Consider the following 12,521-nt stretch of genomic DNA (forward strand, 5'->3'; position numbering starts at 1 on the left):
TGGTTTGTCTCTAACAAAATACTTTCTGTAGACGTGCTGCAAGAACGGATTAAGGCTTAATACATCTGCAGCCAGAGCGCATTACGCTGTCAATAGGCTTTATGTGTGGGGAATACCATGTTATCCAAATAAGGGCATGTACGTCACATATACCTAGCAGATGATGTGATTTCCCGTCAATGAGCAGGATCACTTAACCATCGCCCGTGAAGTTGTAACCGCGCTAGTCTTCTCCTTAAACGACGAGGACTAATCTGAATGCCTAACAGAAAGACACAATGCAATTTCTGCCTGTGTTAGACCTTGATTAAAGTACATCCTGATGCGTTGATCAATAATGTGATCTGCCATTTTCACCTCCCTGGGACACCAGTGGCAGCTCTTGTAGGCTGAAATCAGGACGATTACATTAACCAGCGCACAATCATCAGACTTATTTATTTATCACGAGAAAACAATCTTTGTTATCTCGAGATAACGAATTAATTAATTCGTTATCTCGAGATAACAGTGCACAAAAAAAAGAATAATACATGGCCGTTCTCGTCTTCCGTAACTTACAACACAGCTTCACTCACACAGATAACTGAGCCTCCTACCTGCCTGTCAAACAGCATCAACCCATTAACCTTCTTGATTCCAGACCTGAGTATCAAGATCTATTTTTAGCTGGTCATTGTCTCGTTTCTGTCATGGAAATAAAGGTTGTTGATAAAAAATTTCATCATAGTTTTTGTCAAAGAAATTAACACTGGCATCAGTTTGACACGCCATCCGTAACAACGTAATAGAAGGATCTGCAAAGTCCTTATAGGATGGATATGACGGGTGGTGGATGGCTCCAACAAACACTGTACTTTCACCTGGGAGCCCACTGTTTGCATCCTGTGGGAATGCTGAGCCAAACCATGATGGTTTTTTTTCTAAACCTACATGCTTTTGTTGCACAAGGAAATAAACTTAGGCTAGTTGTTTTACTGACATTGTTAGTTTCATAATGCAGGATCATGCATATGCAGCATCACTGGAGACGCAATCCTCGTTGCCAAGAAAGTGCAAAAGGCAACATGACCAGTGAATTCAAAAAACGAGGGTCAACATCGGGGTAGCCTTTCCCAGGTGGAAAGAGCTGCTGAAGGAGAAAGGTAATGCAATCACAGCTAACAGCGCTAACAGCGGCTAACAGCGGCGCTGGTCGCTAACAGCTGTTAGCCGCTGTTAGTGGCGCTGTGTTAGCCGCTGTTAGCCGCTGTTAGTGGTACTGGCCACTAACAGCTGTTAGCGGCGCAGTGATGCGAGGAGAGGGATGAGGTGTGTGAGGTTGAGCCACTTGTCAGCTGTCAAAAGACATAATAGATTTGACTGAATTAATTATCGTTGCAATGTCTTCCTACACATGCTGTCTGTTCTCTGGTATTTGGGGATCAATCAATCAATCTGTTTTATTTATAAAGCCCAATATCACAAATCACAATTTGCCTCACAGGGCTTTACAGCATACGACATCCCTCTGTCCTTTGGACCCTCACAGCGGATAAGGAAAAACTCTTCCAGAACGGACAGATGTGCAATAGATGTTGTACAGAACAGATCAACATGATAAATTAACAGTAATCCGTATGACACAATGAGACAGAAAGAGAGACAGAGAGAGAGAGACAGAGAGACAGACAGAGAGAGAGAAACAGAGACAGAGAGAGAGAGAGATGCAGGACAGATGGTAATGACAGTAACTTACAACAACATTAATGAAAGTACTAATATTATAATTATAATTCCGGCTATTGTGGTACAATATGTTGAAAGTATGTATTAATATCTGGCAGTATACATATGTGACAATAATCAAATGTGTATAATAACAATAGAAGTATGACTAATAACAGCAGCAGCAGGAGGCATCTGGCAGGACCACGGCAGCAGCACAACCACACACGTCACGCTGTCCAGGCACCGCTGTGATATGAGTTAATCTGAGAGACAGTGGAGCACAAAGGCTCCGGAGAAGAAGCCGAGTTAGTGACATGAAGAATGGCCGAGTTAGCGAGATGCAGTAATAGAATACGAGAGAGAGAGAGAGAGAAGGAGAGAAGGTGAGAAGGTGCCCGGTGTATTATAGGGGGGTCCTCCAGCAGACTAGGCCTAAGTCAGCCTAACTAGGGGCTGGTACAGGGCAAGCCTGAGCCAGCCCTAACTATAAGCTTTATCAAAGAGGAAAGTCTTAAGTCTAGTCTTAAATGTGGAGATGGTGTCTGCCTCCCGGACCGCAACAGGAGCCTGATAGCTGAGGGCTCTGGCTCCTGATCTACTTTTAGTGACTCCAGGGACCACGAGTAACCCTGCGTTCTCAGAGCGCAGTGTTCTGGTGGGATTTGAAATTCAATTCTGGATTTTACAGGGAGCAAGTGCAGAGAAGCTAAAACAGGAGAAATATGATCATATTTCTTAGTTCCTGTCAGTAACCATAAGGGAATGTCCCACCCTGGCCACCTTCAAGAGCCACCTGAAGGTGTGGCTTAGAGCTAACCAAACATGTAATCACCTCTAACTGCATGCTGTACTGTATTAACTCTCTGTTTTAACGCATACTTATGCATTGTCCTGTTTTCTTTTCTATCTGCTTTTTCTTTCTTTTTTTGTTTTGAATAACAAACGTTTAATACCATATATCTCTTGTTCTTTTGTAATGTAACATCAACCTGCCTAAAGGACTCCAGATAGAAATTACACACAATCTGGCATATTTACGTGTACTGCTGTTCATGTTCATTAATATGCATTGTCCTGATTTTCTAAATAAATAAATAAATAAGTAAGTACACGTGCTGCTGCATTCTGAATTAGCTGGAGAGTTTTTAAGGACTTACTAGAGCTACCTGATAATAGAGAGTTACAGTAATCCAGCCTAGAGGTGACAAAAGTGTGGACCAATTTTTCTGCATCTTTTCGGGTCAGGATAGGCCTAATTTTTGCAATATTACGCAGATGAAAAAATGCAGTCTGTGAGGTTTGTTTTAAAATGGGATTAAAAGACAAATCTTGGTCAAATATTACTCCGAGGTTTCTTACGGTAGTGGTAGAGGCCAGAGCAATGCCATCCAGAGAAACCATATCATCAGATAAAGAGTCTCTGAGTTGTTTGGGGCCAAGAACAATAACTTCAGTTTTCTCTGAATTTAACATCAGGAAATTGGTGCACATCCAGGTTTTTATGTCTTTAAGGCAGTTATGAAATTTAGTTAATTGATTACTTTCTTCTGGCTTCATCGATAAATACAACTGTGTATCATCCGCATAACAATGGAAATTTACAGAGTGATTTCTAATGATGTTACCTAAAGGAAGCATATATAGAGTGAACAGGATTGGTCCAAGCACAGAACCTTGCGGAACTCCAAAACAAACTTGAGTATGTAGAGATGATTCATCATTAACATGAATGAACTAAAAATGATCAGAAAAACAGGATTTAAATCTGCTTAGTGCAGAACCTTTTAGGCCAATTAAGTGTTCTAGGTTTTCGCGAGGTTTTCCAGGTCGGATGTAAAAGACTAAGAACAAGGCTTTCAAAGGAATTATAATCTAGTTTAGGTTTAGGGCTGATTAACAGACTAAAAATGGCTGCAAGTCCCCCTCCTCGGCCGCTGCCTCGAGGAATGTGGGTATTATTATGACTGGGAGGAGTGGATTCATTTAGACTGACATATTCATCTTGACACAGCCAGGTTTCAGTGAGGCTGAGTAAATCAATATCATTATCTGATTTTAATTCATTTACTAACACTGCTTTAGATGTTAGAGACCTGATATTTAACAGTCCACATTTAATTCGCCTGTTTTGTCTTTCTGTCACAGAATAGGTTTTAATTTTTATTAGGTTGTTATACACAACTCCTCTTTGTTTAATTTTAGATTAAGATAATTTAGATGGTTGGGGGACAGACACCGTCTGTATAAAACTATGGGTGGGTAACTGCACTAGACGCTCAGAGAAGCGTGTAAGACTATGGCTCTGATTCCTGGTCTCAACTCTCGGTTGTCAGGCTTTTGAATTACTAATAAAATTGGCCAGGTGTCTAGATATGAGAGCAGCTCCATCCAAAGTGGGATGAATGCCATATCCTGATCAGGGATCAAATTCTCTTTGTGGTATGTACTTTCTATGATTGTATTCTTCCAGCAGTATAATCTTTTCCTCCTCTGATCAATATGGTTTTCTTTTCTTTTCTTATTTTCTTCTGCCATTTTTTCACTAACTATAAGCCAACTTTGTGAGACAATAACAGCCATCACAAGCAAGAGTCCAAGCAAACAAACAATCTCCATGGAAACTTTTGCCACTGTAAAATCTCTGTCAATGCAGTAAATTAATTAACGATTTTCCTTAATAAAGGAAACCTTTTAAGGGATTCTGTGCAACTGTGTGAATCCATCAGCTAAGGAGAAATAAAGCCTTAAGTGTCATACTTAAGGAGAAAACTTGTGTTGTGTTTTGTGCAACTGGTCCCAGGACCTTCCTCACACATATGAACTAATCTGAGTAAAATGATTTGTGTGTTCCCAGGAGTGTATATTATCAGTGGGTCCCTTCTGAATTCATATAAAATCTGACATTATAAGCAGATGATCTGTGTAACTAGATTAAGTGAAAATTCTGTGTGCGTGTCAGTTCTGCCAGTGTGGGTTGGTGCATCACTCACCTAGGGTGACCTCAGCCTGCATGGGCATGGACAGAGCTGGGTGGTTGACCTCACAGCTGAAGAGAGCCTCGTTATCCAGCTGAGGGTTGAGGCTCCAAGTCAGCATGGCTCTCACCTCCATGGTGCCATCACCTGCTGACTGCTGCCGGTGCTGGAAGTAGTAGAGCGGATCACTACTCTGGACCCAGCGGGGAAACTCCCTGCTCACCACTGTCTCAGGGATCACCTCAGTGGTTAGCTCAGGGTCCGACTCAAACCCTTGCTCTCCACCCTGTTCCAGGCCATCGGGGCCATGTTGGCCCAGCCGAGCCAGCTTCCCTTCTTGCTCCAGCAGGGACAGGGACTTTTGGAGTTTGGTGTCATCAAGGTCTCGACTGGTGAGAGCTCGGGAGCTCCAGAACCCTGCCTGGGTCCTGCTCCAGCTCTTTTCTAGACCTGGGCCCTTGCTTTGGTCTTCCACTGATGAGAAAAAGTGGGCAGTTGGCACCACATCAATAAGCTCGCCATCCCGCTTGAAGTACACCTGAAAGTTCAGAACAAAGGCAGGTGAGGTCAACAGGAACACAGACCTCCATTTAAGAAGACAGTTTGCTGTGTGCTCTTAGTTTTGTAGGAGGCAGGACAAGTTCTTACAAAGTCAAATGCTTTGTCACAATTGTAGTTGGTTGAAGGAAATGCAACAGGAATGTGTGATTGTTAAACCAACTGCAGGCCACAGTGTGCTGGAGAGAAGTGCCAACATTTACCTGTAAACAAGTTTATCTGGAGGCTGTTTCTTTGATAAATCTCAATTATTTATTATATCAGTAAACATTCCGGAAGAGGAGTTCTGATCAGAGTCACTGTTGTCATTTCAGAACACAAAGCCTTAAAGACATTTACGACTGCTGCGCCCTATTTCAGAAAGCAGGATTAGTGAAAACTCTTGAGTATGTTCAGTCTGAGATGAGGGAAACTCTGAGTTTTCCATTTCACAAAGCCAGCTCAGCGTAACCCTGAGTCAGTTACTATGGCAACTTACTCCGTGAAGCAAACCTGCTGGCTTGAAGGTTTGCTCCATCAAAGCCTGAGGCTAAGCGTGTAGCAGGAAGGAGAGACATAGCGTGTCCTTTAGTGAATGAAATTGTGGATGTTGGGGCACAGTTTATTCATGGACTGTTGCGTAAGGAGAAGGTGATTAGACCCCATTTGGATGTCTCCCCGGAGGAGGGACTAGGCTTATATGATCATTTATCTTAACAATCTGTTTCACCCAGATATATCAAATATTACACATCGTGGATTTGCATTATCATCGGAGCAAATGTTATGCATTGCCCTTTGTTTCTTTGGCAGCAGCAGTTTTCTTTACAATACCAGAGACACTGAGCACATCAGCGAGGCAACGGTTTGTCGGGCCATAAGAAAAGTGACTCTGGCTCTGAAAAGACATTTGCCTGTTTTTGTGGTTTTCCCTGGGCATAAATCAGAATTGATTATAAAATTAACTACCACGGAAAATCAGTGGCTAAGTGGATGGAAGGACGCCTCGTGATCTGACGCTCAATCCTTGATGCACTGGCCGCGAGTTCAAACCCTGTCTGCAGCCTCCTGCGCATGTCGTTCCCTCTCTCGCCTTAACGTTATGCAAAACGCTGTTTTGTCATTAAAGGCAACAAAAGCCCAAGAAATAATCTTTTAAAAAAAGAAGAATTTCACAGAACTGCAGGTTTGTCAGTGTTTAAAAGAAATTTATCTACGCGGATACATTATGCAATGATTCATTCATACTTTTCATATATTCAAAGATTCTGTGGTGTAATTGGCTCATTTATGGGACTCAACATCACATAATAGTTCCATCTGAGCATAAAGGAGATTACGTGAATTGAAAGTCATTTCACGGGAATTCAGCAGTATAATTAACCTCAGCCTTATATTGCAGGAATTCAGAAAGTATAAGCAAAACATTTACCAGTCTGTATAATATCTTTGTGTTTGATTTTGAGTTGCTGCCCCATGCATCTGGGCTCCATCAGATTACAGCTGAATAAGAGGCTATAGCAAATAATATTAAAATATATGAACACTTAAGATATAAAAAATGTTTCTATATTGTCTGTAGATTACACACAGATTAACACATCACATTACATTACATTATTTCATATTACCTATTTACTCTGCAGTCTTTCCCATCACACCTCACGCTGTTTAGCTGCAGCTGCCGTAATAGATTTTTTTTCATGTCTTCATTCACGGTCATTAAAATCTCCGATTCAGTTGGGATGAAATAAGTGGCTTTCTGCTTTCTGCCACTGAAAATCACGTTTTCTGCACTCCATTGACGATGTCATTTGGTGCTCGCCGTGAACGCGCTTCCCTCAGGCTGAACATACTCAGAGTTCATTGAGCTGATTCTGATCAGCTGGAACCGAAAACTCAGAGTTTCTCAGCACAGGCTCAGTCAACCCGGAGATCGGGATCAGGCTCAGAGTTTGTTGAACCTGCTTTCTGAAATAGGGCCCTGGTGAACAAGCTTTATGTATATTACGTAGGGTTGGAAACTATGAACGAATGAGCCGATTCAAATCATTCTGATCTCTTTAAAAGATTTTGGTCACTGTTTGTGTACTGTGCAAAGCAACCATGTAGAACTGAAAGAAGAAGACTTGGGGGATGAGGACAAGAACACCAGGAACCACATTCCACACTAAATGTTTGCATACATACAAATGAGAAAATGTGCGTATGCAAAAAAACAAAACAAAAAAACCCAACTGATTTATAAAACCATGTGTACACCTACCACTATGCAGTTTCATTTTATATATTCCAAATCAACTTGGAATAGTCTGCATGTGGACCAGCTTCATATCCCGCCCTCTACACACCTACATGTGGTAAATCACAGCAACGACTGAGAGGAAAACCAAGAAAAGGAATATTTTTGACGCAGATATTGAGATGTTTGTGAGTGAGCTGGAGGTTAGAAAGCCTAGTGTTTGGTGGGCAGTGGGGTTACAAAGAAAAGAAAAAGATAAAGAAAAGGCAGCAAGTGGGAACATATTGCTGCTGCTTTTAATACAGTGAGTTCATCAAACAGGACACTACCTGACATTAAAAAAAGAAATGTGCTGGGTGAGAAGCAGAGTATTGCAGTGTCTCCAGTGCGCTCTGTGTGCCTGATAACACTTTTGTGTTCCCTGCAGCCATTTTACACACAAAACTATCTGAAAGCTAAAATGGTACTTAGTGATGTATGCACAGCCATCAGACTCAATTGAAATTAAAGGTGCAAACAGCGATGAACAGGACCTCGGACTCTCACTGTCGGCCTCCAGCTCACGTAGACAGTGTGAATTAGCCTATTCGTAAGAGCTGAAATGTGGATAAAACAAACAATGTCAGTAGAACGTAAGGTCATTTTTGGCAATGAACCCATGACTTGGGAGTGAAACTTTGATGGCTTCTGAAAATCAAACTACTGACAAACATCAATCAATCAATCAATCAATCAATCAATCAATCAATCAATTTTATGTATAAAGTCCACTATCACAAATCACAATTTGCCTCACAGGGCTTTACAGCATACAACATCCCTCTGTCCTTAGGACCCTCGCAGAAGATAAGGAAAAGCTACCTTTAACAGGGGAAAAAACGGTAGAAACCTCAGGAAGAGCAACTGAGGAGGGATCCCTCTTCCAGGACGACAGACGTGCAACAGATGACGTACAGAACAGATCAACATAATACATTAACAGTAATCTGTATGACACAATGAGACAGAAGGGGAGACAGAGACAGAGAGAGACAGAGAGAGAGACAGAGACAGAGAGAGAGACAGAGACAGAGAGAGAGACAGAGAGAGAGAAAGATGCAGGACAGACGATAATGTTAACAGCTTACAACAACATTAATGAAAGTAATAATATTATAATTACAATTCTGGCTACTGTGGTACAATTTGTTGAAAGTATATATTAATATCTGATAGTGTACATATGTGTATATTGTATGTGTATAATAACAGTAGAAGTATGACTAATGATCACAGCAGCAGCAGGAGGCATTTGGCAGGACCACTGCAGCAGCACAAGCACACACGTCACACTATGCAGGCACCGATGTGACAGAAGTTAACTTGCGAGACAGTGGAGCACAAAGGCTCTTGGGCCTCATTTATAAAGCTTGCTTATGCACAAAACGGGGCTTGAAAGTGGCGTATGCCACTTACCACGCAAAGGTTGTGATTTATAAAGATAAACTTGGTGGGAGAATGTGCACACCTGTAAGCAAACTCTGAGTCATGCGTGCACACATTTTGGAGACACTGGGAAGTGGCGATGCAGACGGCGAGGTGGAGAAGTGGAGTCAGATTTTTATTGATGTCTCACACAAATTTAATGTCACGCTATATCCACCTTAGATCCACGTTATCATTGAAATTAAATCCAGCAGCCTTATTTTGCGCTTGGAGTGAGTGATAATTGTTTCATAAAAACGTTGTAAAATCCAACTCAAATCCTGAATTGAAATTCTTTCTTAATACGTATTTAATCCACACTGCCTCTAACGTCTCATTGTCCACTCTGTGAGCGCAGGAGGGGGAGAGGACGGCGCGACTGCATGGAATATATTTATTTATTTAGCTAAATATTTCCAGTGCATTTATCATGTCTCGAAATACAGCCATTAAGCCCAACCGTTACACTCATTTCATCAGCCCTACTTAGACATGTGCTGTTCATGACGAAACTGGCATGAAGGAACGTGTTCGCCTATTACACTTTCATCTTTGAATTGTATTTCAAATTACACGTTGTATTTTGGGACAGGGATACCACTGGTTCATGCTGTAATTCAGGCCGGGTGTCTGATCAGACTAATTGCCATAAACATGTAGATACTGCGGTGACCCTCGTGCGTAATTGCGCAAGATGGCACATACTCCTTTTTGCCTCCACCTTTAATAAATGTCACACATCAATGTCAAACATCCTCAAATTTAAAAGCAACACATTAACTACATGTTGGTAAAGGAGTAGAAATATTTGGTCTACCTTTAGATCAGACCTTTTTTTTTTTCTCTGTCACTGTCCGTGCAGTCCCACAGACACAGCTCACAGCATCAGCAACGTTGATGTGTTGCCACTTTTTTGCTTTCTTTTATTAGTGATCCCGCTGCTGTGGCCACCAAATAAAATCTTTCTTCAGTCCTCTACCTCCCGTTAAAGGGTCTCTAGCTCAGTCTCAGAGAAATTCCGTTTTTTGGTTCGTTTCTCACACCTGTCGCGTGATCGCATTCATGAGGTGATTTGCATGACCATTTATGGTTGAACTAGGGCATGTAGAGGGCAGAATATGAGGCGGATCTGGGTGCGCACAACTCCAGGAGGTCTGTGATTTATAACGAGAATACTGTGTGCAAGTGTGCGTGCGCACGGTTTTATAAATCAGATTATTTTTTAGCGCATGCCATTTTCAGCTTTTGGGCGCACGTCGACTTTTAGTATGAATCCTAAGCACTCTTTTATAAATGAGGCCCCTGGAGAAGAGGCCGAGTTACTGGCAGGCAGTACGGCAGAGTTAGTGACATGCAGTAACAGGAGAGAGAGAGAGAGAGAGAGATACTAATATATACTTTCAACATATTGTACCACAGTAGCCAGAACTATAACAATAATATTATTACTTTCATTAATGTTGTTGTAAGCTACTGTCATTACCGTCTGTCCTGCATCTCTCTCTCTCTCTCTCTCTCTCTCTCTCTCTCTCTCTCTGTCTCTCTCTGTCTCATTGTGTCATACAGATTACTGTTAATTTATTATGCTGATCTGTTCTGTACGACATCTATTGCACGTCTGTCCATCCTGGAAGAGGGATCCCTCCTCAGTTGCTCTTCCTGAGGTTTCTACCGTTTTTTTTCCCCGTTAAAGGGTTTTTTGGGGAGTTTTTCCTGATCAGCTGTGAGGGTCATAAGGACAGAGGGATGTCGTATGCTGTAAAGCCCTGTGAGGCAAATTGTGATTTGTGATATTGGGCTTTATAAATAAAATTGATTGATTGATTGAGAAGATGCCCAGTGATATGAACCCCCTGTGGCATGGGAGGTTGCAGCTGGGCTGTGTGAGATTGTATGGTTTTGATTATGTGTTTGTGTGTGGTTACTTGACTGTTGACCAAAGAAATACTCTGATAAGTAGGTCACTTGTCATGCTGCATACTACATGTGCTACAATTACTGAGCACTCTGTGTGTATAAGATTACATTGCGTTCCAATATGTATTTAACAGTCATAATCACAAAAGTAGCAACAGTATTATCAGTAATAAAGGCTGTAGTAGTATGTAGGAGATGGAAAACACTGATATATATATGTAGATGCTGTTTCAAATGGAGACACACACACACACACACACACACACACGCACACACACACTTGTGCTTGTGTCTGTCAGAGTGAAGCCATTGTTATGCTAATTAATGACTGCATGTAGTTAGGTGAGAGCGCAAGCACTTCAAGATGGGCTTAAAATTTCTCAAACTAGTCCTTCCTCTTCCCAATCTGAACATACCACAAGAGAGATACACTGGTTCCAAATGCAGACATATAGGTTTCATGTTTGTGGAGTCAAAAATAGATCTTAGTCGAAAGTTGAAGATGTCTAGCTCACAGCTGACACATTTTCTCATGTTATTTTCAGAGGCACTAGCGCATTTCCTGTTGGATTTAGGTCAGTGATGTCAATGAGTGATTTGTAGGTCTCGAGGAGACGAAGAAGCCAGTTTTAGTTTGATCTTTCTACAACATTCCTACAGTCCGCAACAGCAGCCATTTTAGTGTGTCTAGGTGGCGCAAAAAAAAGAGGTTTTATGACATGTCACCTTTAAGAGGGCATAAAATCCAAACTGTTTGAGTAATGACAAAGTTGTTCAGAGGAATTGTTTAGCAGGGCTTGGCCTGTCATGTGTGCATGTTTGAAGTCGATACAATAAACAGTATAGGAGTAGGTATTTTTTGAGTAAGAGAATTTTTGAAAAATTACATCTTACTTTGAAAGGGCAAATAGCTCACTTCCTGTTGGATTTAGGTCAGGGGTGTCAGTGCGTGATTTGTAGGTCTTGATGAGACGAACAAGCCAGTTTTGGTTTTGTCTTTCTACCACATTTGTACAGGTCACAGCGGTCATTTTAGTGTGTGTAGGTGGCGCTAGAGAGCCCATTTTGTCACTTTGGGGATTAATTACTTCATTTTATCAAATTTTTGCCGGTCCTGACATAGATGCCAATTTTGGTGAATTTTGAGCATGAAAGAATAATCATAATTAAAACTGCAAGCAACGTTTATCGGGCCTTCACTCCCCCATGCAACCGTGGGGCCCTGAGGCACGCAGGGGCTGTGGCACGATGCGAGAAGGGAGAAAAAAACTGGGAGGAGCGAAAAAACGCAATGTTTCATTCATCCACCAGGTGGCACTACGAGCTTAACCAGATGTGGCCAGGTGTGTTCAGAGGTGGACCCTCATCATGTGTGTGAAATCGGACAAAGCATGAATAATTTATACCAAGTTGATGTTCAGTGGCGAAGGATGAAAAGTCACCACCGCCGCGGCGGCAGCCTGCAACATGACAGGACACGTGTGTCACTGTGGAGATTCATCAACTTGATCGTCATGTGGCCACAAAATGTAGTTGATCAGGTCAGGAGCTTGAGGTTGGTGTTTGTCAGTGTAAAAGATGGCATTTCCTGTTTCCACAAGGGGGCGGCGCGAGCAAGACTGCCCACGAGCATATGGAGGCGTTGAGGGTGGGGCTCTTACCATGTACAGAAATTT

The 12,521-nt window shown here is 41.9% G+C and overlaps 1 protein-coding gene across 1 annotated transcript in view; it reads right to left on the minus strand.

The window, feature by feature from the left end:
- The window catches only part of LOC117258360 (immunoglobulin superfamily member 21-like), a 152,324-nt gene that overhangs the window by 23,407 nt on the left and 116,396 nt on the right, over positions 1 to 12,521 (minus strand). The window contains exon 6 of the mRNA XM_033629183.2: positions 4,701 to 5,223. Within this exon, the coding sequence (XP_033485074.2) occupies positions 4,701 to 5,223 (523 nt within the window). The remainder of the gene's footprint in view (positions 1 to 4,700; positions 5,224 to 12,521) is intronic.

The sequence above is a fragment of the Epinephelus lanceolatus genome, chromosome 8 (assembly GCF_041903045.1).
Source record: "Epinephelus lanceolatus isolate andai-2023 chromosome 8, ASM4190304v1, whole genome shotgun sequence".
Lineage (NCBI taxonomy): Eukaryota > Metazoa > Chordata > Actinopteri > Perciformes > Serranidae > Epinephelus > Epinephelus lanceolatus.